This window comes from Trichosurus vulpecula, chromosome 2, assembly GCF_011100635.1.
Source record: "Trichosurus vulpecula isolate mTriVul1 chromosome 2, mTriVul1.pri, whole genome shotgun sequence".
NCBI lineage: Eukaryota > Metazoa > Chordata > Mammalia > Diprotodontia > Phalangeridae > Trichosurus > Trichosurus vulpecula.
In genome coordinates this window covers 281,028,548-281,053,729 of record NC_050574.1, presented here as the reverse complement: position 1 = coordinate 281,053,729, position 25,182 = coordinate 281,028,548, and the positions used below count along the sequence as shown (strand labels likewise).

Below are 25,182 nucleotides of genomic sequence, written 5' to 3'. Positions count from 1 at the left end.
AACTCTGTTATACAACAGATGAAACATGTATGAACAGTTTTTCAAAATTTTCTTATCTTTTCTTCTTTCTATATGCTTCCACTACCCACTTATTTTTATTCAACACCCCCAATTGCACTGGAGGCTACTATTGCCTTCCTCTGGATTGTTCCAGCGCCCCCTAGGGGCAGTATTGCCCACTTTGGGAAGCTCTGCTGGAGCTAGAAAGGACTTTAGAGGTCTCCAAGATGTCAAAAATGGGACCCCTGAAACTCCAGAGTGCAGGTCTACCAGATTAAAATGTAAATAGAAAATGTTTAACAAAATAAATAACAATATAATACAAAGTAGATAACGTTAATTTGTGGTTTTCTAAGTCAGTAAGTCAATAATAGCCAGAGAGCTCTGTTCCATTCTGAGTTCAACACCGCTGATCTAACCCAACTCTCTCATTCTACAGAGGAAGAAGTTGAGGTCTAGAGGGATTGAAATGATTTGTTCAGGGTCACACAGTCAATAGGAAAGCTGATAGGATCTGAACTTGGGTGCTTGGGACTCCAAGATCACAGACTTCCTCTCAAACAGTTTAGTTAGCAAAAGAGGAAAAGAGGGGTCGGCAAAAGTCACAAGTATGAAACTTCTGGACCTTTGGCTCTTTTCAGAATTGATCTTTTGCTGAACCAGATGCTCTGTATGTTTTCTGATTCATTCTTCCTTCCCTTTACTCTCTGTATTACTCCCTATACCACTCTATCTTCCATACTGGAAAATCTTTTTCTGTTGACAATCCAGAATTTAAAGCTGACAGCCTAAAGCTTGAGCTGACTATAGTAATAAGAAGTTGTAGTAACAAATCTAATTATTCCCAGTTTGGCTGTAATACAACTAAGCTGAGCCTTTGTGGTTCACACCTAAGTACTTAATGCAGTGAAGGGAGAGGTTTGCCTAATTTGTGAAGCCCAAGATAGTTTTGTCACTCGTAAGTCTGTGATGCCTTTTTCACTCTATAAATGTGTTGCTACATTGAAAAGCATTCTCAAGCATCTTATTTTATTATTTAAAGTATGAGAGTCAGAGTTAATAAAAATGGTTAATACTCTTTTCTGACCCAATTTGTTTGAAGGAGCAGGGAATTAGGCTGAATGAATTTGAACTTTAGAAAGTACCTGTGCCTCTTGGTTATTCATTCAGCCCAGTGCTGCATTTTCCCCCCAGTCATTTAAAAAAAATGCAACCCTATCCATTTCCTTATGATTATCCTACTTTATCAAGTAAATGGTTGACTTCTTTTAGGAGGTTAAAGTTAGATCACATTCCATGCTGTTTCAGTGATGCAGAGGGAAAACACCTTTCAGTCAAAGAACTTTCTCTCATAAGGGGTCACCTTCTGCTTTTACTTTTCTCTTTGTGACAATAGAGAATTTCTTCTCCCTCTTCTCTCTTTAACTCGCTTAGGAAAAATTAATTAGAAAGGGAAATAGATGTACTTTAATGCTTTCCAATGGCTCAACTATCTAAGGAGTACATTTTTATAAGAAAAATAGTAAGCAAAGATAATTGCAAACTCTTTTTATTGTTAAATAATGCCCAAGAAAACAGACATTGAAGCTTTGATTATATTCATCCATGGTCTGTAAAATAGAATATGGCCATAGTTAAATGGTCCATCAAGTTCACTATTGTAATTTCTTTACAATTGCCTAGGATCATTGTAGGCATATGAAGCATCAGGACCATTCACAGAGCAAGCCACTTTTTTTTTTAAATCATGCTACAACCAGTTGCCATTTTATCTAAAACGGTTTATATCTATATGTGCAAAATGAGATAAAGACTTAATGCAATTGTATAGATTTTGCAAGCCAAAAAAAAACTGTCATCAAAAATACCAAGATGGCTATGGCAAAGTTTTGATAGGAGGACTTCCTGAGAAACAAAGATAGATGTGAGATTATTATTATTGTTTCTGAGTTTCAATTTCAAACATTTTATGGCTTACACAATTTATCAGTGGCATTTTAATTTTTAAAATTCATGTTGTAAAATAAAGAGCAAGTCTTAATATGTGGAAATGGAAAAGTTTTACATTCTTATGATTCTCTTCCCATGTAATAACTATTAGGAAAATGGTATTATATGAAACTAAAAAATTTTTTTGCAGTGAGGTTTTGCTGGAAGTGGTAAATGATGGACCTACAGAGATTTTTGGAAGGTAACATATGGGCACAGATTCAACGAGGGGAGAGGTTGTAGGAGAAATGTACTTACAGAAAACGGCAAAAGATAGTTCTACACTTGATGAGCTGGGGCCTCATGAACTAGATAAATACTACATAAAGACCTCTCTAAACTGCAGCAATTGAATACCTCATTCCTAACTCAATTGTGTCTAGGAATATTTAGCCTATCAATGTACTTATTCATTCATTCAATGGATATTAATTAAAAACCCTCTATGAGAAATTCACTGGGCAATAGTTATTCACAATTATCACTGATTGTATTTAAAGTAGAGTCTAGCAAATGAAAATAATAATATTGTAAGGACTTAAAAGTAGAAAAATACTTACAGAATGCATGGACATTTTAAATTGAGTGGACATGAAGCAAGATGCATGTTGGTGCATGACACAATGAGAATTTCTATTTCCTATGTGATTGTCAGTGTCACATCCAACCTTAGTGCTTCTGTCATGTAAAAAAACAATGGATATGAAAAAAGTATAAGAATCCTTATTGATTATAAGGACATTTTCCTCAACAGTTTTGTTTGCTAATTGGAAATGGAATATTAAGAGATGTTGTAAAATATTGTAAGATCTTTCAAAATAGGATTGATTTTCATCTTTCTGGGATAGTTTTAGCATGATCCAAGCTGTGAGCAAAGAGGCTAAATATATTTGAGAAATTCTCCAGATTCTTTGAGGACCCATAATTCTGTTTGCTTTCTAACTTGATTTCATAGCCATACCATTGACTGAGACAAACATTGCCCCTCAGACAACTCTGAAAACACAGAGCTGAAAAGATTTAATTTCCCTGGTATGTGCTGTTGTAATGAGTTAGCTGTCTTTCATGCTGTCTTTTCCTTCAGAGTATTTGTAAAGAGAGGGTTCTTATGCTGAAAGTATTTAGATATTTTTTGAATGATAGTAATATACTCTTTTTCAAGTCTAATGCATATGCTTCTAACTGCAGTTTAATCTGCATCAACTTTTTCTAATGATGGACCATGTCATGTAGTGGTTTATTAGTGTAACTCTAAATTCATTTTACTACTGCAGGCTACCAGGCTGACAAAATGAGGCAGTAGACTTTGTGTATGATATGGGAGGTAAGGGATGTAGAATGCCAAGAGCACTGAATTCAGAAATGTATCCTTAAAGATTATTACTACCAATGTCTAACAGAGTTAGGAGTAAGGTAGCATAATATTCAGTGATATAAATTCTCTGAGGCAGAGCATAGAATTTTACTACCTAAATGTAATAAGATATATTGTGCTATCAGCAAAGGCTATAGAGTTCTATGTGATTAAAATAAAAAAGATCCAAGTATCTGCCTTTAACTACCATTTAACGATAATGATTTTTGTCTTTAGCATTTATATTAGAAGTCCAGGAATAGGCAAGCTGCAGGCAATCTAATAATAATATGAATAATAATAACTAACCACCCTTCTCTTCCTTCTTAGTTCTGAGTATTGTTTTGTCCTTCAAAAGCTAATTTTTATCTTATTTAAATCAGTTTTTGTATTAATTTGTATTTTTATGTACCATGACACTTTGATATATAATTTGGTTGTTACTTTTAAAATGTATTAGATACCACATATTGATGAAGGGAGATTTTAGGATTCAATTCATTCTAAGAAAGTAGTGAAGTTTAAAAATGGAGAACTCAGAAATAGCAGAACTATTTCTATAAAATTCTAAACTCTTTTGCAAACATTGACTTTGAGCATCTTCATGAGGGAAAGAAGATTAAGACTAGATAGATCTATATAAAACATGTTCTTAAATTCTATCACTATACCTTACTATTTGTATTGTTTGGTCCCCTTTCCCCTGGAAAGTTAATTAGGAAACTTTTTGGAGAGCTCCTCCTATCCTCACCCTTAATCGCCAGAAGCAAATATTTTGAACTAAGTTGGGGGAGTGGGGTGAAAGTACACATGCACTTGGTTCCCAAGTTAAAAAAAACAAACTATCTTTTCCAATGTGGTACGCTACTTGGTGGAAAATGATGTAGGCTTACCTTAGATGGCTTTAGTTTTCTTCAAAGCCTGTCACTGAACTCAGAGATCTCACTTTAGGATCACAGTTAATGGCTTACATAGTTTCTGGCATACAATAGGCTCTTAAGAGCTTGTTGATTGATGTTGTTCTATGAGTTAGGATGAGGATGGTCACAGACACCTAGAGTATTTTTTTTTTCAATTTGAATTTGGAAAATGTTCATGGAGAATCTTTCTATTAATTGCAGTTGATTAACTATTTTAGACTGTGTCCCTACATAGTTGTATCCTCTGAAAATCAAAAGTACAAACTCTCTAGACTTTAGAAATTTAGCATTTAGCACTTAGTCATAGCCTACCATAGACTACCTGATATTGTTAGGTATCTTTTTATGACTATATGTCATGTCTCCTTCAATATCCATTGCTCTTTAATGTTATGGACTTTATGTATTTGTATTCACTAGCATTTACTATCACATCTAGCATATAACAGGAACTCAACAGATATTGATTCATGGATTCATTAGTTATTTCCTGGTTCTGACAGCTGGGCTAAGTTTGGAAGAATAGTATAATGTAAATTCACTCAATATTCTTTAAAAGGGGGGAGTAGTTTATAAAATGTTCTCAAGAAAAAGTGTTGACTGTCATAGTCTCCCAAAGAAATCAACACAATTCACAGAAACATGGATTTAGATCTAAAAAGGACTCTTAGAGATAATTTAAGCCATCCTTTCATTTTCAAGATGAGAATTGGAGGCCTAGAGAGATGAAGTGATTTAGCCAAAATCATACAGATCAGTAAGTGGTAAAGCTGAGATTTGAACTCAGGTCCTTTAATTCCAAATCCAGTATGATTTCCATTCCATTGCATCATACTAATGATGGCATCACATCTCTCCCTAGCCTCAAAACATTGTCCCTAGCAGTTTCTCTCTAGGACAGTATGCCCTAGCAAACATTTATCTCTCTTTATGATATAGTAGGCAGCTGTACCTATAGATTTTATTAGTTTGACCATCTGTGTACATGTTGAACTGGCTGTGTACTGGGTCATAATGATATTTACTACTCATTGATCTATCACATTCATGCTAGACCTAGACATATGTATACTACCTTACATTTATCTTGTCTAACAAGACATTGATGGAAGTAGCCTGGGTATTTCCAAGTCAACCCTGTTAGTTGACTTAGTGATGTTTCAGGCCTAAAACCACACCTCCATGTAGCCGCCCTTTGGGCTATTTCCCAGGGGACTCTGAGTATGATACCTGGGCAGTAGATACAAAAAGTACATGTTCCTTTAAGAACTGACCACCCCTTAACCACTCCCTAACCACCTAATTAGCATATTTGGCACATGTTTTACCATAGAATATCCTATATAGACTGTACGTGCACCCCTGTAAGGTTGCAGGTACCCTAAGAACTCTTGCCCGCTGAAAAGCATAATAAATCTTTGCCACCTTGACCTAAAGAATGCTTGAGTCTGTGAATTCATTTCAGATGGCTCTGACCCTCTCCAGTACTGCTCAGGTCCTTGAGGGGTACTCCTCCTCAACTACCGTGTCTGGGAACTCCAGTCTTGGTGTTCCTGGACTTCATCCCACACTCAACACTACCTCCCAAGAAGGCAAATACACAGATACAATACTCCTTAAGAATACTGCCTTCAAAGGGAGCAATCCGTGGTGACAGTATGCACCCATCACTCATTAGCTCTTAACTTCAATGAAGTCAATTAACTTCCCTGACTTAGTTATCCCATTTGTTGAATGGGAGTAATTCCATGCCTTCCTAAATATAAAGATTGGAAAATATGTTCTTTTGAGATTCTTTTCATTTCTGATCTCTATGATTTTGTGATTTATATTTTTTGATAGTAATATGTAAAATTGTATATTTGTTTGGCTACGTGGACATTGCCATTAGGCTATGGATATTTGATCCTGGACTCATCCTGAGAAAGATATGGCATGGTAAAATAAAACTCCTGTAATAAAAACCAATCAAAAAGTAGTATGGAAAACTTAGAGGGAAATTACAAAAGAGTAAATGAAATAAGACTTATTTAAATCTTCTACTTTGCAGTTGTACAACATTAAAATATATTCTAGCTTATAAGTATGAAGTGAACTAAATTCGTAAGATTGTATGCTCTTTGAGTACAAGGCAACACTCACTGTATTCCTTACAACACCTACTGCAGAGTCACTATAAGTACTCAATAAATATTTGTTAATTTGAATTGAATTAGCCAATGTTTAATATTTAAATAAATGTTGGAACATAGTAACCGAAATAGCATGGGGAGATAGGCATATCTTCATTGTCTTGTGAAAAGAAAATAAATTGTTTTTAATCAGATGTTTGCCAGCCTCCTTGGCCAATATTTTCTAAAATCCAATTCACTTGCAAATCATAGCATTACCTTCCTGAGGTCATGGTCCTCTTGAAGAACAAAGGACAAGCAACAACCTGTGAGTAGTAGGAGCTGCCCTATTGGGGAATCAACTGATCAGTTCTAGTTGGGCAACAGGACTCCCTCCCTCCTTCCTCCCTCCCTTCCTTCCTTCCTTCTTCCTTCTTTGCTTTCTTCCTTCCTTTTTCCCTCCCTCCCTCTCTTCCTCCTTCTCTTCCTCCCTCCTCTGTCCACATAGGGTATTATTACCACATAGAGTATAATTACCCTTACCTGAGGGACTCTGCCCAAAGGAATGTAAATTTTGATCACTGAAACCTAGCAAGATATCTTGGGATTTACTGCCAGATTTCTTTCTTAAGGACCACGCCTTAAATCCAAATCACCCTGGCTTTCATTGATTGGCCAACAGTAGGTCCCAACCCAAGCCTCACTTGGTCATTGTTTGGGCCTTGATGGCTCAGATTGAGTATAAATAGTGTTGACCTGAAGGTTTGGTTAAAGGAGTCAAACAAGCTAGGTGATATGTAAATTCATATATATAAGGAGCCAGAGCATAAGTTCTGACTGTCTGAACAAAGGAATGAGAAGGTTTAAATACATTTTCAGCCCCAACTCATCATGTCAGTGTTACAAGCTTTTATGATCCCCGTGTATGTTTAACCATGATACAAGAAAAGGACTTTTCTTAATTGAATAGGTTGTAAATACAATAAAATAAGAGAGTTGACAAAGTGTCAATTAAAATCACAACCCAGGATCTCTGTGTTTAATTTGCCATTAACATGCTATAACATAATATATGCCCATAAAATATTAAGATAAGAAAAAGTCACATTATTCAAGGTAGTGTCTCAGGTTAAGGGTCTCATCTTTAATGCCCATGAACAGAGGAAAGAATGTTATTAAGTCAGCCCCATCTGGGCTTGTTGACATAGGAAGAGGTATTCTCTGAGTTTACTCAGAGAACAAAGAAGTTGTTAGGTTCAAACTCTTCCTCTGGTTGATTAGTTCAGGCTCTTGCCCTTATTGAAGTTACTAAATTGATACTAAATGATTATCAATAGCAATTGTTTCTGTTTTAGCCAGAAATCCTGAAGGTCTTCCCCTCTCAGATTATTTTTTAAACTAGATAAAAAGAGGACCTTCTTTGCCTCATTTCTTACCTAGCCTTAATCACTGAATGAGTGCCATCTCAGTCAAACTGAGACCTGTTAAAGACAGGTCTCAAGCTTAAAAAGGTCAAGGTCTCCCGCTGCATTCTGTTCAACCTCTAGTCATCATGATCTATATCTTTCCACTGGACCTAGATGGCTTGTGAGAAGAGAGTGAGACTTGACTTTGCACAGCTCTCTCTCACTTAAATTCAATTCACTTACAAGTTATGGTATTACCTTCCTGATGTCATATTCCTCTTCAAGGAATGAAGTAAAACAAGTGCTGACTAAAATTCCATCTTTTACAGAGAACCCTTCCAAACCCTCTTGATTCAAGTGTTTTCTCTCTATTTATTATTTCCTATTATCCTGTATATAGCTTGCTTTGTATACTTTTGCTTGCCCAATGTCTCCCCCATTAGATTGTAAGCTGCTTGAGGGCAGGGACTACCTTTTGCATTGTTTTGTTTCCCCCAAATTTGGCACAGTTCCTGACAAAAGAGTAGGTGCTGAACAAATGTTTATTGATTATTATTAGCCAAGATATATGCAACTAACTGAACAGAGTACTGGATTTAGAGCCAGAATGCTTGGTTACAGTTTTCTCTTTGCCATAATTAGAAAGTATATTACTTGTGTATAATTGATCCTCAATTAACATATGTCCTTAATGAATGTAGTAATTACACTATTTATCTCACAACGTTGTTGCAAGAATCAAACTGGATAATGTACATGTATTTTGTAACCATAATGTGCTGTTTGAGTTGCTGTTATTATGTTATACATAGTTTGTATTTATGTCACATAAAACATAAGACTTAGATGTAGGAGAGGAGGGTCTTAGACATAGCTCTGCCACTAACTTACTGTGTGTTCTTGAATAAGTCATTTGTCTTGGTTTCAGTTTTCTAATCAGTAAAATTAAGGGTAGTATAATTTCTAATCAATAAAATTACAACTAAATTATCATAGGACTATGGATTTAGAACAGGGTTTCAAAACCCCTCATTTTACAGTTAAGGAAACTGAGGGTCAGAGAGGTTCAGTGATTTGATCAGAATCTTATTGGTCCATTTCAGCTATAAAGTTTTATGAGTCATTTTCTTTTTTAATGTTTCATATGCCTTTTTATATGTTTTTCTAACTGTTCACTTGTCATTTTTTATTGAGATTTCTATTTATTTTGTATCTCTGGATAATAATTCAAATACTACACTGTAGAAAATGAGTAAACTCTGCTGATTGCTATTAGATTGCAAGCTCCATGAGTACCAGAATGTTTCATTCAAATTGAACTACTAGCTATTTCCTGAATGCAGCATTTCATCTTCCCCCTGTAGTTATGAAAACCTTCACCTGACCCTAGTGTGCACTTCATCTCTACACCTCAGATTTCTTATCTTCCTTCGAGCCTCAACTGTTGTGTTACCTCCTTGGTGAAGCTTTCTCTAATCTTCTGAGTGATAATAGTCTTTACTAGAGCACTTTTAACAAGACTTCTCTCTTGACTTATCTTCTCCCATCTTACTTAACTACATAATGGTTCATGTGTTGTATCTTCTGCCCCACAGTTCTTTATGGATGAGGACTTTACCCATTTAAATCTTTGTGCCTAGAACATTTTAGGTACTTAATAAATGTTTATGGAATTGTTTATTGTATTCCCTAGCATTTAGTTCCTTACCTTGTATATACATATATATATAGTAAACATTCAACACATTTATTGAATTAAATAAAATTTCTAGAAAAAAAAATTATAGTGAGAAAAAAGATGGAAAGAATTACCAGAAAATCAGTCAGTCAGGGAATGGTGTTGAATTTTTAGACAACATTTTTCAAGTATTATCCATAGGTATCATATAGATGATGACATTCTGCAGACTTACTTAATTTACAGGTATTTGACAAAATTTTTAACTTTATTTTACCTTTTAGTCCTTGTCCTCCTGGTCTTAAGGTCAGTAGGTATTAAGGGGATTACACAGTTGATTTAGTACTCGTGATTCTGTTGTAAATGAAAGAAATAAGTTAAAGTATAGATAAAATAGAAAATAAATCAGACTATAAATATTGAAAAAATGTAAATAAATGTTATTTTCCCAATGGAAAAATAAACAGAAGGCATGAAAATAGACAAGTTGAAAGAGTTTTGGAATGTTGCTTAAGAATATTTTTTCATAATTACAAATAAGTTATGAAGAATGGTTTGGAAATCTGTCAATTTCTGATGCTTGAAATATTTCTCAAAACAAAAAGCTCAGGGTATTTCTGTGTCCCTTCTCCATTTCAGGGGAAGTTATGGTCATGAAGTAGGAAAACGTCCTTGGATTACAGGAGATGAGTGTATTGCACATCTTATGAATAACATTGTAGGTAAGTGTAAATAACAATGTGTTTTCCTTAAAAAGAATATAAATGGTTTATTCTGTAGCTTAAATATCAATTGTAAAGTGATAGATTTTGTTGGAGTACTAATAATAAGTTTCTGTTTAATTATAAAACTAAAGGTTGGCTATAGGTAGTATTATATGACTAATGTTAGGCAAAGATTTTTGCTGCATATATTAACTGACCTAAACTACACAATCTGGCTGATAGAAAGCAAACAAACAAAAAACAAATCAGTACCTCATATGCTTAAGGATTTCCTCAATACTTATATAAATTTCTGTGTTGTCTCCCCAACCCCCATGCCCCCATTAAAAAGATAACGAAAGCCTGATGAGTGGAAGAACTAACATTGTCCTTTGTGTTTTAGATAGTTCATAGCACATAGCATAATATCTTAGAGTTTTTAAAATTATTTTTCATTTGCATCACTGTTTGAGGTGATGAGAGTATAGATCCACTGAAAAACAGCATTGTCCATTCCACACTTGCTGTTTTCCTTTCTACGATCAGCCAGATTCTTGTCTCAGTTATACATGTATTCAGCCATGATTTGTGTTCATTATTTGGTCAGCAATTTATGGATCTATTAGATGTAATTAATGCAGTATAGTATAGCTATAATCTTTTATCCTTGCTACATATACATAATAGGTGCTTAATATTTATGGATTGATTGATTACCTGTGATTCTCAGAACTTTTTCTAACTCTAAATCTATTATTCTTTGAACCTTTAGAAGGACAGTGAAAAGTTTGAGAAGTAAAGACTTCCCTCCCTCGAAATGGGTCAATTGTTTGGTGTTTTTTTATTATTTTCTCCTTTCAGTCTACTCAGTTCATTAGCTTAGCTTCAACCAGATTCAACCAGATTCAGCTAGTGTGAGTTATTGCCACATTTATAACTCTAGCCTTTACTTCTAGTTCCATATTGCCAGTATCATTTCCAATGGGAAATTCTATTGTTATCTCAGATTCAACAATTCTGAAGCTGGATTTAACATCTTCCTGTGAAGGCTTTTTACCTGCCAGTCAAATCCTCCACTAACATTTCTTCTCTTTGTCAATGGCATAATCATTCTTTCCTGTGGGGACCCAGACCTCCCACCCCAACTCCAGTCACTGTGATATGTGATGATATATCACCGCATAATGGATAGAGAGATGCCATGGATACAAGAAGCACTGAATTGGTATTAAGTCCTTCCACTAACACATACTAGCTGTAAGATCACAGACTAATCACTTAACCTCTCAGTATGCAGTTCAGAGACTACATTCTTGAGACTGTAAAGTTGTAGATCAGTTGCTGATCTGCATACATGGAGGGAATTTTGATACTGATAAAATCATAGTTCCAGATCCCGCTCCATTCCATCTCAAAACAAAAATAAAATACTTGTTTCGTTATGAAATAGTAGTCTTGGGTAGCAACATAGAAATCTGTAGCCAATATCATTTGAACACACATTGCACACATTTTTGGAAATATGCATATATGTATGTATGTATACACACACACACACACACACACACACACATATTTGTGCAATCTCCCTTACCTACTTGAATTTATATTGAATCTTCCTTAATAATGCTGCTAATATCTCTCTTTTCATTCTCCACTACAACCACCCTGTAGAATAACCATATTACAGTATGACTAGAGTTTTATTGTTTCTTTTTTGTTTTTTTTTAACATCAGTCATTGCTTGATATATATGCTCCTATAAACCTTTCCTTGTAACAAATAAAAATGAGTAAAACTGACAAAACAACCATGCGTGGTGGTCTTAATAGTTAATGGAATATTATTGACCTGTAATCCCTCACTTTTTATCAAGAAGAGTGATATATTTTCAACAAGTATTCTGTGGGACCATGCATACTTTGTTGCAGTAGTATTCTAACTGGTTTCTCTATATCTAGTGTTTCCACACTCCTCGCTGTGCTGTACCCTACCACCAGAGTAGAGTCTGTCAAAAACAATTCCTTTCATAATGCCACTGTCCTTCTCAGACCTCTTCAGTATATCCCCACTCATATAACATAAAATCCACTCTTTAGTTTGGCATTCAGGGCTTTCTATTATCTAATCTTGACCTACTTTTCCAAAATTGAATATTCAGGGATGTCTCAAACTCAACATGATCTACTATGGACTCTCTCACCAGCCCACAGAGTTCTGACCCTTTCATTGGACTCCTGTAACATATATTGTCTACATCATTTATGTGTTTATAAGTCTACTCTCCTGTATCACTGTCTTATATTTCTTTGTATTTATAGAATTTAGCATGGTAACTGGCAATAATATTATGTGATTAACCAATAATTCTTCAATGAACTTTAGAAACTTTGAGTTAGAAAGGATCTCAATATCCATATGTAATACAACTAGTACTTGAACAAGAATCACTTCTACAACGGAAAAGTGGTAATATTTTATTTTCAGGAAGACCTCCAGTGAGGGGAATTGTATTATTTCTCTAAGACACGTTAAATTCTGGGATACCTCTAGTTACTATGAAGTATTTACTTATTTCATTACAAAATGAAATGCCTTTTTGTAGCTCCCCCTCATTTCTTTTAGTTCTCCTCTCTGAGAACAAGCAGAACAAAACAAGTCCCTCTTCCATATCACGGCCCTTTATATAGTTATGTCATTAGTGAAGTTTTCCCCAGGCTAAACATAATCAATTCACTCGATCCTGATAGGGCACCAGCTCTTCACCATCCTGATTATCTTTCTCCAGGTGCTTTATAGTTTGTCTGTGATATTTGTTTGTCTTTTCCAAAGATGTTTGGTTTCTAAGGATGGTTGTCTTTTTAATGTTTAGCTCTCTATATCAGTAATTAAGGTGGGACTTTTTGCTGTTCTTCTCATAAGCACCTTTAATGATTCTGGCCTTTGTTTGAATGGGGAAGATAAAGTGGGATCTTGTCTTGGAATGTTCCTCAGCACTAAGACAATCAGGAGTCATTGACTTGCATATGGTGGTACTAGGGATTAACTTTCCCATACCCTAAAAGGAATTTTTCACTGTTCTTTGTTTGAGTGCTTCTCAGCATTGAGGTAATCAAGTGCCCCAGGGCCCTCATATGGGTATATAAGATCCTAGCTTGGTGTTTGACTTTTGGGGCTCACTCATGGAAAGAGTGTTGAGACCCTGAGCAAGCCGTTGTGACTCTCCCCCCAGCTTTGATAATTGAGACAGATGTTGGTGTTTCTCTGGTAACTATGAATTGTAATTTGAATCAGACAAGGTCTGTCTGTTGATGTTTGTAATTTCTGTTTGTATTTGCCTTGAAGTTCAGGGGGCTGATCTTTTCCCCCTGAACTAAGTGAATGATATATGTATGTTTGATTAAACTGAGGTTGTTAACTCTTTAAAGTTACTTTCCTTAGAAAAGCAGATCAAACAACCTGTGTTAGTAGCCCTTCTGTATGCTGGTGTCATTGGTCTTACACCCCTATAGCAGCTGCTAGCAGATTGTTGCTACACTCCCAGAAATTAACACAGGAGTCCAGATGTGGCCTGACCTGAGTAGAATATAGTGGTCCTCTCCCCTTTTTATTCCTTGACATGATGCCTCTCTTAATGTAGTCAGAGTTTACATTAGCTTCCTCGGCCACCATATCCCATTGTTGATTCATATTGAATTTGCATTCCACTAAACCCACCAGATATTTTTTTCAGGTAAACTACAATGTAGCCAAACCTTCCCTCCCATATGCTTATGAAATTGATTTCTTAAAACTCAAGGGTAAGACTATATATTTATGCCTATTGAATTTCATCATCTTAGATTTTGCCCAATGTTTTAGAAGGTCTCATTTAGAAACCCAAATCTTTCATTCATTGTGTTAGCTATTCCTTCCAATTTTGTGTCTGCTGCAAGTGATGAGCATGACATCTATACATTTATACAATCTAGTGATAAACATGTTGGACCTCACAGGACCAAGAAAAATTCTTAGGCCCCTTCAATGGAGATAAGCTAACATGTAACCATTAATGATTACTCCTTGGTTTTGACCACTCAGCCAATTCCGAATGGACAAACATACTTACTTAGCAACTCCCCAATATCTTGTATGAAAAATTATTCATTAAGCACTTTCTCCACAGGATTTATTAAATGGTTGTAGGGAGTTCTATAGCAGGTATAAAATGTGAGTTCTAATAGTATTCAGGTTTTAGCACACAGGGACAGTTTTTTCATGTGTGTCAGAATTATTTAGATAATTTTTTTCTTTGATGAAAACAAAGAGTATCATAATAATCCTGGATTAGATATACATTTGTACTAAATATGGGTTTAATACTGTTGTCTTAATATTGACTGATTATTTAGGAGTTATTTTCAGTTTACACAATTGTGAAAAAATAGAAATTTGAAAACATTTATGAAATATTCTAACCTAAGATTACGTATTTTTTCCAATCTCTGCAGTCGCTAAAGACAGGGGAAAGAACTGGATTTCCTGTATTTTTATGTTTAATATCAAATCATAAACTAAATATTAATACTATTACCTTGGGCTTATTATTTATCATTCTATGGAGAAAGGACAATGTTCATAACTATGTCCAAAAACCAGCAAGTGGATATTGTGCTATAAGATTTATTCATAAAGACACTAAAACCTGTAGCAGATTTCCCTTTTTCATTTTAAAGTTTATAGCTCTATAGCAACTTACTTATTAAATAGGCAAGCATTTTATTGTTAAAATGTTGCAGTATTAAATATATATCATATACGGAGTTAAGGGCAGTAAAAATAAGAGTTTCTTTATTATGCCCAAACCTAGGAACATAAATGAAAAACTGGAGTTGATTGTCTAGCATTGTAAGGCTCATCTTGAGATGGAATGACAAGTTGGTGTCCTCACCACTTCATACTACTTCTAGAATATTCCTATTAAATCAAGATATTAGAAATTGATGATGCTTTTGTCTATGTGTATAAGTACAAAATGACAACAATTCAGACATTAGTATGAAGAAGAGGTAGCCTGGTATAATCAACAGAAGCCTCAGATAATCTTCCTAAGCCTTTTTTATCATCTATAAGATGAGAATAGTAACAGCTAAAGTAGTTACCTTACGAGGCTCTTGTGAGTTCCAAGTGAGATAACATCTATAGAACGCTTTGCAGATTTTAGATAAATAAAATAGATAGCTTTGACCTATGATCTTATGCATGTAACAGACTGCCAGTGAGTGGAAAGTTCACCACTGATACCAATCATCTACTCATCTATATTATAGGGTCACTGAGAATTGCTCAGGACACTGAGATTTAAGTAATGACGTAGACAGTATGTCTCAAAAGCAGAACTTGAACCTCGGTCTTCCTGGCTTCAAGATCGGCCCCCTATCCACTATGCCAAAATGACCCTGAAAGCACTGTATGAATATCAGTTATTATTATTACTTTTATTGTCATGAGTATCAGGGAAACAGTACTTATAAACTGTTCTGATTATGGTCAGAGTTCACCAGATGTTACAGTAATATGGGGAAAAAAGTGTCACAGTCTGCCTAACACAATGATAGTTGTTTGGGAAATATAGGTGGGCATGTGCTTATAAATCCTATACAAGAAATATAAATTCAAGTATAGGATTTGGGAGTTTTGTCCTTCTCAGTGACATGGCCCAAAGTTGTAATATGAAGACAGATTGGATTATAGTCTTTGGATATTGTTACAGGTTAATTAAATTGGATAAAATTAGTTTCTATAATATAATTTGGCCTACAAATGCAAAAATTATCTTTTGAAATGGGCTAAACTTGTTTTGTAAATGTAAAACTCAATAAATGAAAGATTTATATGTAACTTTCAAACGTCATGAGCTTTAAATGACAAATGAGGGGTCATATTTAATTTGAAATATTGTCAAGCAATGAAGGTGACCTTTAGATTAAATGGTTATTTTTATTAAAAACTTCTTTTGCACAACAAATCATATCCAGGGATATATTTCTTCCACTTTTGCTGATAGGATCATCAATTTGGAGCTGGAAGGAAGTTGGAAACAATATGATCCAGTCTCTTTCTTCTATAGATGACAAAACTGAGATACAGAGAAGTTAAGTGAGTTATTCAAAGTCCCACAGGAACTCTTCAAATCGAGTGCATTTTGCATTAAACCACACTGTTCTGTAAAAAGTTAGATGTACACTAGCACAAATATTTAGTGAACAATGATATGAAAATTTTCCATAAATTTCTTCCCCAAGTTTTAATATCTCTCATTTTCAAAACTTGAAAATTGTTGATATGAGTCAGAGGGAATTCTCTTTAAAATAAAAAGAAGCAAATGAGGTATAATTTGTTTTTTCAATTTGTGGGAAATTTTCTTTATATATCATTGTAACAACAATGTTGCTATCAGCTGGTGTGGGGCTGTAAGACCAATAACATCAGCAAACATGAGGGCTACTAGCACAGGTTCTTTGATTTGCTTTTCTAAGGAAAGCAACTTTAAGGGGTTTACAATCTTACTTTAAACACACGTATATCATTCACTTAGTTCAGGGGAAAAAGTCAGCACCCTGAACTTCAGAGAAAACACAAACAGAAATTACAAGCAGAAATTATGTAAACAGAGCAAAATAACAGAAATCAGCAGACAGGCTTCTAACTGCCTATCCAAGACATCCTCAATTCTCGATTCTGAGTTCAATAGCTACCTTCTGGGTATACACATGCAGTGCACACACACACACACACACACACACACACACACACATATATCCTTTTTCAGGGCCTGAGGGCTTCACACCTCTCAAGGGCTTCACACCTCTGGTAACCTAATTAGCAAAAGGGTTTGGGCCTTTCTACAAACAAAGGCAAGACTCAGTCAAAGGTACTTGATTGCCTTAGTGCTGAGAAGCAGTCCAAAAGGAAAAAAAAAACAGTAAAAAGTCCCACTTTGCTTGACCTTGCAATCATTGTTTCTGATTTTATTCTAAGTTCTCTGAACAGCATCAAAAGATTCAGTTGGTCACTTTCATGGTAGATTTTCTTCACAAGTCCAAGAGGAATAGACAAGTAAATACAAATTCTGCTATCTTACAAACTATCTTCATGAGCCATGGTATCTCAGGGTATGATGTTAGAACCAAAGGGCACTGTTAAGATGGACTAGTTCGGAGGTAGAGAACCTGTGGCCTTGAGGCCACATGTGGCCCTCTAGGTCCTCAAGTGTGGCCCTTTGACCGAATCCAAACTTGGAGGACCTAGAGGGCCACATGTGGTTTCGAGGCTTCAGGTCCCCTACCCAGGACTCTGGTTCAATCATTTTATGTTCTCAATTATCTACAGATGCTAAGTGACTTTCCTGAAACCACAGAGCTAGTAGGTATATCCTCAAAAGCCATTAGAGTTTATTGAATAGTAGGGGGCAGGGAAAACGCACATGGTCAGGATGGGCAGCAGTGGGGAGATACTTGAGGCAGGGAAACCAATTAGCAGGCTGTTGTAGTAGTCAAGGCATGAGGTGCTGGGGACCTTCACCAGGGTGGTGACAATATAAGAAGAGAGAAGATAACATATAAGAGAAAATCTCCAAAAGCAGATAGGACTTGGCAACTGATTGGTTATGGAGGATGAGGGAGAAAGGAGTTGAGGATCACTCCCAAGTGGTGAGTCTGGAGAACTGAGAGGATGGCAGAGTCCTAGACAGTAATAAAGAAGTTGGGAAGAGAAGTGGGTTTAGGGGGAAAGAGAATTAGTTCAGTTTCAGACAGGTTAGATTTATGTTGCCTATCCAGTTTGAGATTTTCAATAGACAGTTGGACAAGTAAGAGTAGAGGTTAGGAGAGAAGACCACCTTTTACAACATGGGGCAACTAGCAAACGTTATAGTATTATTTCTTAACTATATTTCAATGACCTCCTGGCACTATGGAAGGTTCTGTAAATATCTGTCTTAATTAAAAATTATGTTGATTGATCCATTGATGCTCTTGGTTAATATATCTGGGCAGAATCACAATTAGTGTTGGGAATAGTGGAATGAGACTATTACATTCCCCTTAGAAGTTTTCTCTTTATAATTACTGGGGATATATCTCATAATACCCCAGTACTTACTAACATATTTCATCCTTCATCTGTCTTTTTTGTTTTGAAGGGGGGAAGGCAGGGCAATTGGGGTTAAGTGGCTTGCCCAAGGTCACACAGCTAGTATGTCAAGTGTCTGAGGCCAGATTTGAACTCAGGTCCTCCTGACTCCAGGGCTAGTGCTCTACTGTGTCACCTAGCTGCTCCGTTCATTTGTCTTTTGTATAAACTGAGAAAATATCAAATCATGTTGTATAATATTACAGCTATTATGGCAAGGAATAGGTCTATATATTAATCTAGTTGAAAAATTTGGTCAAATATGGATGTATTCTCACTTTCTTCCCCCGAAATGACCCTACCCAGGATCCATATACCATGGGAGTATTGCTCTTTATGTTTAAACTCAGAATTTGTAGGTATGGTGCTATTTATTTTTAACGTACACACATATATATATATATATATATATATATACACATACATATATGTATGTATGTATGTATCAATAATAGATTCATAGAATGTTGGAGCTAAAAGTTACTTCAGACATCATTGAATCCCACCTAATTATTTTTTGAATGAGGAAATTATATTTCTTCACAGACATGTGCACCAGGAAATGTATCTGCAAAATTTTTTATTTGTAATTTTTTTTTATCAAAAACACTGCATTACTCACACTAAGATACTTAATTCATGCTTTCAATTATGATGAAAATTTGTAGTTTGAAAAGGAATAATGTGCTTTCAAAAAGGAAAAGTAAGGGCCCCAAAGCAAAAAAGCTATAGATGATTTTTTTTCTTGTTTGAATTCTTAGGTGTCCTATTTCCTCCTGTCCATAAATCTTCTTTTGTTTCCTCTATTTTCCTTTGGTACCAAAGAATTGATTAATAAGAATTAGAGATGTCAGATACTAACAGTCTTGTGGAGATATCAATTATACTTTTCCCCTATTGGATGATATATATCTATATTAATTATTTTATATCTCTGTGTGAATGGATAAAACCAAAGCTAGTGTTTTTTCTTTTGTGTCCTAGCCATTTTATCTTGTAAACTGTTATGTACTTCAATATAATAATGGAGAATTATGTTGGGCAAAGAAGCTTTCTTTTATTAAAGATGCATTTCAGGCAGACATTACTACCACTAGTATAAAAATGTGATTAGCTGTAATATCTTTTTAGTCATATTTTAGAGACATACTTAGCACAAAAATGTACTGTTTGGGAATTTGGCTAAGAACCTAATGATATGAATAAATCAGTTGTTAGTTTACAGGAATGAAGTACTTTATTATCTTGTTTTTATTTGCTGCATCAAAACTGAAAACTAAGTGCATCTGTCTCTGTGTGTATGTATGTCTGGATGGTACAGTGAGGCAACAGGGTAAACTTCTATTTCACTGTGGTGACACCTCAAATATGTGCTTGCCTTCAGGGCCATTAAGAGAGAGTGACTGAATTTTATGTGCTCTCTTTTTCCACCTGCCTCTAATAGAGCTTATGAAGGATCAAAAGAAAAATCTTCCCTAGTGTTTGTTTACTTTATAGGAGCTCATAAGGATGAAATAGCCCTAATGAATGGCCTGACAGTTAATTTGCATCTCCTACTGGTAAGTTTGCTTTCCCAACAATCTTTAAATACATTTTTGGTTCCTGAATCTGATGTTTCTTTATCTTTAATTCATGAACTTGTGGTGGTGTATTTATTTTTAATAAGTTGCTAGATTATTTTCAATCTTACCAGAAAATGCTAGATCATGATATAATGCTTTTTTCATAATCATAAGCTTTTAAAGGCCTTGAGATCAAGATCAATTTTTGTTCAGAGCATAAGGAATAAGAACTATAGAAGCAGCAAAAGGAAACTGCTTTTAAAGAATACACAAAACCATTTTTTTAAATTGTAGGAGATAACAGATCTCTTCTATTGAAGAAATCCATCTTTTAATATTGCCCCATATGAACAACAACACACCAAGTGGGATCATGGATGAGTATTTTGGGGGTTATCTTTAGGTGTGAAGGGAAAGAAATGAATGAAAAATTAACAAAGGAAATCTGATGCTGTAACATACAAAATATTCATATGTATTTTTGATTTGGGATCTTGTCAGTAGCTTAACATTTTGAAAGTTTGTACCATTCATTCTAGGTATTTTGTGTGCACCTATACACACATTTGACACACTTTTTAAAATTAGCAAATTTTTTACTGATTTTTTCTCTAATTTTTTTTCTAATTAACCTTTAACTGTGACTTTTAAACTTCAGAATCATTTCCCAATATACTATCACAATGATTTTTTTCTTTTTAACTATATACGTATATAAACATATTTATATGCAAAACTCAATAAATAAAGCAACTGAATCTGTCAGTATATGCATCCTTCTACACCCACAGGTCCCCCATCTCTGTACCTAGAAGAAAGACAAGTGTTTCTTCTTCTTCTGGGAACACAGTTGATCATTGCAATGAATAGGAATTCAATAACATTTCAGTATTATCTTTGTTTATATTATTGTTTTAATAGGACAAAATGGAGAAATAAAAGGTTAGTGTCATTGAGGAAAAATAACCATAATATACATACACTCTAGTCCTCCTAGAAGTTGTTCCTCCAGAAATGAAGGATACACATTGTGAAGTAAAACTGATTATGCTTCATTGGACAGTGAATGACAGTTACTTCATGGCAGATCTAAGGGAACTTCAAAGAAGCCTGAAAATTAGCTGAAGCCATAGAAACAAAAAACAAAAACAAACCAAAAAAACCCCAAACAAACCCATGCAAATGAAATGGCTAACTGAAAATAATGAAATATGTTTAAAGTTACTCTTATATAACATGATGTTAAAGAGTTCTTGACTAGAAAGTTCTACCATTTAGTGCAGATGAAGGGCACTGCCAACTGAATTTCAGTAAAAATTATATTTTATTTATTTTATATTTATTAATATTTAATATATAAGTATTTTACTTAAATATAAAATATTTGTATTTGATAAATATAAATTATTTACTACTATTTTAAAAATAGGAAAATAAATATTTATTAATATTTTAACTAGCATATTTTAGGTAATTACTTCTTCTCATGTTTCTATCTTCATGGTGATAATAAAGTTCTCATCTTTTTTAATTCTTAAGTTCCATTAATTTATGTTTGTAAAATGTTTGGAGATCATAAGATAAAAATTTTGAAGTGATTGAATTTACATGCCATATTAATATCTTGTCCGATAAATCCATTTTTTTTCAGTTATCGTTTTTTAAGCCTACACCAACCAGATTTAAAATTCTTCTAGAAGCCAAATCTTTTCCTTCTGACCATGTAAGACACTTTAAATATGTATATATGTACATTTATATTATTTTTCCTCTTCCTTGAGATCAATTGCCTAACTTGAATGTTTATTCACTAGTCTTTTTCAAGTAACCTTACAATAAAAAAATCTGTCAAGTGCTTTTGATTTAGGCATTTTTTATAGATTGTAGCTTTTTTCCTTTTGTTCAAGTAAAATGTGTTAAGGGAGGAAAGATTGAATAGAGGCATTGATTTATTAGTCTTTTTAAAGACATTGAGCAAACCGCTGGCCTAAATCAACTGAAGTTATGAATGTTTTATTAATTTTCATTGTTGTTTTCTTTTATCAAATCAGATCAATACAAACCTCATTGCTTTAACCCTTCAACATCCCACAACAGATGTAGGTGTCTTTTCATAGCTAGCTAGAAAATAATGTTTTGTGCAATATTTTATGAAGAAAGCCAGTTTTTTCAAAACTTAATTTCCTGGCATATGGTTCACTGATATACTGTTGCTATTGCCACCAATTTATTCAACTCTTAGAAGTTAAGATATTTGAACTTTAGAAACAACACAAAATAGACAAGTTTTTTCAACCCAGATACTAAGTAAATTTTAGTATTATCATTTAATAATGCTTGATTTCTGCTTTTATATCATTCAAGTTGCAACTCTAGATGAACTGCCTTGCGTATTTAGCCTTCTCTGTTGAAAAGTCAGGAAATACTTATTTTTCTGCACTGCCCCTGACTTAGTAACTATATAAAATGCTAGGCAAGTCACTTAATCTTTAGCCTCAGTTTCAGTCAATCAACAAACATTTGCTATGTCCCTGTTCTAGCACAGGCATCATATTGTTCCTTCTTATAAATTTGTATGAATATCACATGTGATAATTACTCTCATTTATGTGTAATTTTAAGTCTTGGAAAGCTCATTCTTCACAACAGTTCTTTGAGTTCAGAAATAGAAGTATTATCTCTTATTTTACAAATGAGAAAATGTGTTCTGCAAAGTTAAGTGATTTGGCCATGGTTCCAAAACTAGTAAGTGTGTGAGGCAGGATTTCAATACCTCTCTACCTACTCCGGGGTTTATACTTGACCCATCACTTCATATTGCCTCCAAGGTAAGACACAGAAAATGCTTTGTAAACCTTGCAGCTCTCAATGAATTTTCTACAACTACTTATTGTCATTTCCAAGTTCATAACTACACTTTTAGGTGTGGTAACTTCAGTTCTCAGGCTGTAAATTTTGGGAGACTTCCAGCTTCTACAAGGGTTTGTCTCAACCATTTCCAGCCAGGACATATGAGGGGCCTTGGCCATAATCTGTTTATCTATCAACGATTTTCATTTCTAACTCTCCTACATCATTGTAACCGTTACCTTCTATTTTAAAGTTTTCAAATAGAAGTGAGGAAACACAAGGGATCATAGCAGTATATCCTGACATACTAAGTGGTTCTGAAAAAGTAGTTGAGACATAATAGTACCTTTGTATACTCATCTTGCAGGGTTATTGTGAGGCTGAAATTAAATAATGTAAGTAAAAAGTTTTGCAAACTTTAAAGCACTACACAAATGTCAATTACTAATATTATTAAGATAATTATATGGAAATCATATGACATGAAAATGTTCAATTATCTGTTATCATCCTTTGGTTATTTCTAATGAATAACTTACCCATTGAATAAATTTTATTTCAGATGGACTTTTTGTTCTAATAATATAGTATCCCTGGCATAGACTGTTATTGTCTCAATCATTCTAAGAGTAACTTTTTTTTAAATGCCTCTTATGTGCTGGGCACTGTGCTAGATTCTGGGGGGCAAACACATGAACAGTTCTTGCATTAGGGAGATAATCTGGTAGGCAGATACATCACATACAGAGTTAAGGAAATAAAAGACATACAAAATAAAGAAGTAGAATAAGGAGAGTAAATAAGCATTTATATAGAGTCTATTATGTGTCAGGTACTATGCTAAGTGTTTTTTCAAATAGGAGGAGGAAGAGGAAAAGGAAAGGAAAAGGAGGAGGAAGAGAAATGAGGGGAAGTTGAAAAAGTAAGTGATTGTAGACTACTTTTCTTAGTAATTTGGCTGTTAGAGGGAAGAGAGACTTATAGGACAATAACCTGAGGTATTGGTAGACTCAAGGTAAGGGAGATCCTGGCAAATTCATAGATAGCAGAGAGAGATCTTTGGATAAGGAGAAGTTAAAAATTAGGGTAAGAGAGAAAATTATTGAATGGATGAATTCTCAGAGGAGATAAGATGGACTTAGATCAAGGAGAACACAAGTAGAAAGATTGGTGTTGGTAGTGACCATCTTAGTCTCTAAGATTGTCATAAATAGGAAAAAATGGGGGATGATATTGAAGTAAGGGATTGGGGAGGAGAGGAAGCTGGTCATGGCGGGCCTGATTTTTTCCTGTGAAATGTGATGGGAAATACCCTGCCCAAAGAGAGAGGCTGAATTTTTTTAATAGAGCTACAAGGGACTTTTGGTTTGAGATAATCCAAAGTCTAGACCCTAGACCAACTCCTTTACAGATAAGAAAATAGAGATGAAGTCACTCGCCAATCTTACATAGCTAATTTGGGAAAAGCCAAGATCAAAACTGAAGTCTTCTGATTCTCAGCTCTTTGCACAATGTATTTCTCACATGTCTAGAATTCTTTCTTTGCTATGGGATCAATGCAATAATAATTTCTATTTATAGATGAGGAAATTAAGACTCAATCAGAGTCATTATATCATTATACCATGTTGTCTCTCTGGTTCATGTCATTCACCTTGGTCAAACTGAAGTCTTTCTCGGCTTTGACAATAGTTGACATCTGTGTATTATTTTAAAGCATATTAAATAATCTGTTACATTATTAATTTGAGCTTCACAACAATGATCGAAAGTAGATAGTGCAGGTATTGCTATCCTCATTTTACAGATGAGGGAAATGAGGCTTAGAAGTGTTAAACTATTTGTTGACATCTATTAAGTGCCATAGGTGGGGTATAAGCCTAGATATTACTGACTCCAAGTATTACATTTTTATCCATTAAACCCATCTCTCTTTAGAATCTTTTCATTCAGTGAGATCTATATAGCTGTAGAATGCATCAGGGGTGGTGGTATAGAGTTGGTTGGTAATCTACTTTCAGAATCATTGTTCTCTGTCCTTTCCTCATGTTGCCTCCAATTTAATTAGCCATTGTTCTTCTCCCTCCCCCCCTCCAGTATGCAATTGAGTCACAACTGCAGCTTCGTGGGCTAGATGTGGAGAAAAGCATGCTGATGATAAAACCAAGACAGGTGTGTAACAAAGAAAGGAGTATTTATAATTCTTCTGTTTAGAATTTATCAGTTTTTGTGACTTAACTGATTCTTCATTACTCTTCCTCTTTATTTTACATTAATAGAACTTACAAAGAAATAAAATCATCCTGTAATATTGTTGTCTAGAAAATTTTTCTTTAAGTAACTAATTGGAACTAATGACTTTTAAATTTTCTTTCCAAGAGCATTCAGTAATATAGCCTAAATATTAATCTGTTAATATCACTAGAATATTTAGCA

At 34.5% G+C, this 25,182-nt stretch overlaps 1 protein-coding gene across 1 annotated transcript in view; it reads left to right on the top strand.

Moving 5' to 3' along the window:
- The window catches only part of KYNU (kynureninase), a 132,995-nt gene that overhangs the window by 38,119 nt on the left and 69,694 nt on the right, over nt 1–25,182 (top strand). The window contains exons 4-7 of the mRNA XM_036743507.1: nt 10,098–10,180; nt 19,832–19,893; nt 21,548–21,619; nt 24,844–24,918. Coding sequence (XP_036599402.1) covers nt 10,098–10,180; nt 19,832–19,893; nt 21,548–21,619; nt 24,844–24,918 — 292 coding nt within the window. The remainder of the gene's footprint in view (nt 1–10,097; nt 10,181–19,831; nt 19,894–21,547; nt 21,620–24,843; nt 24,919–25,182) is intronic.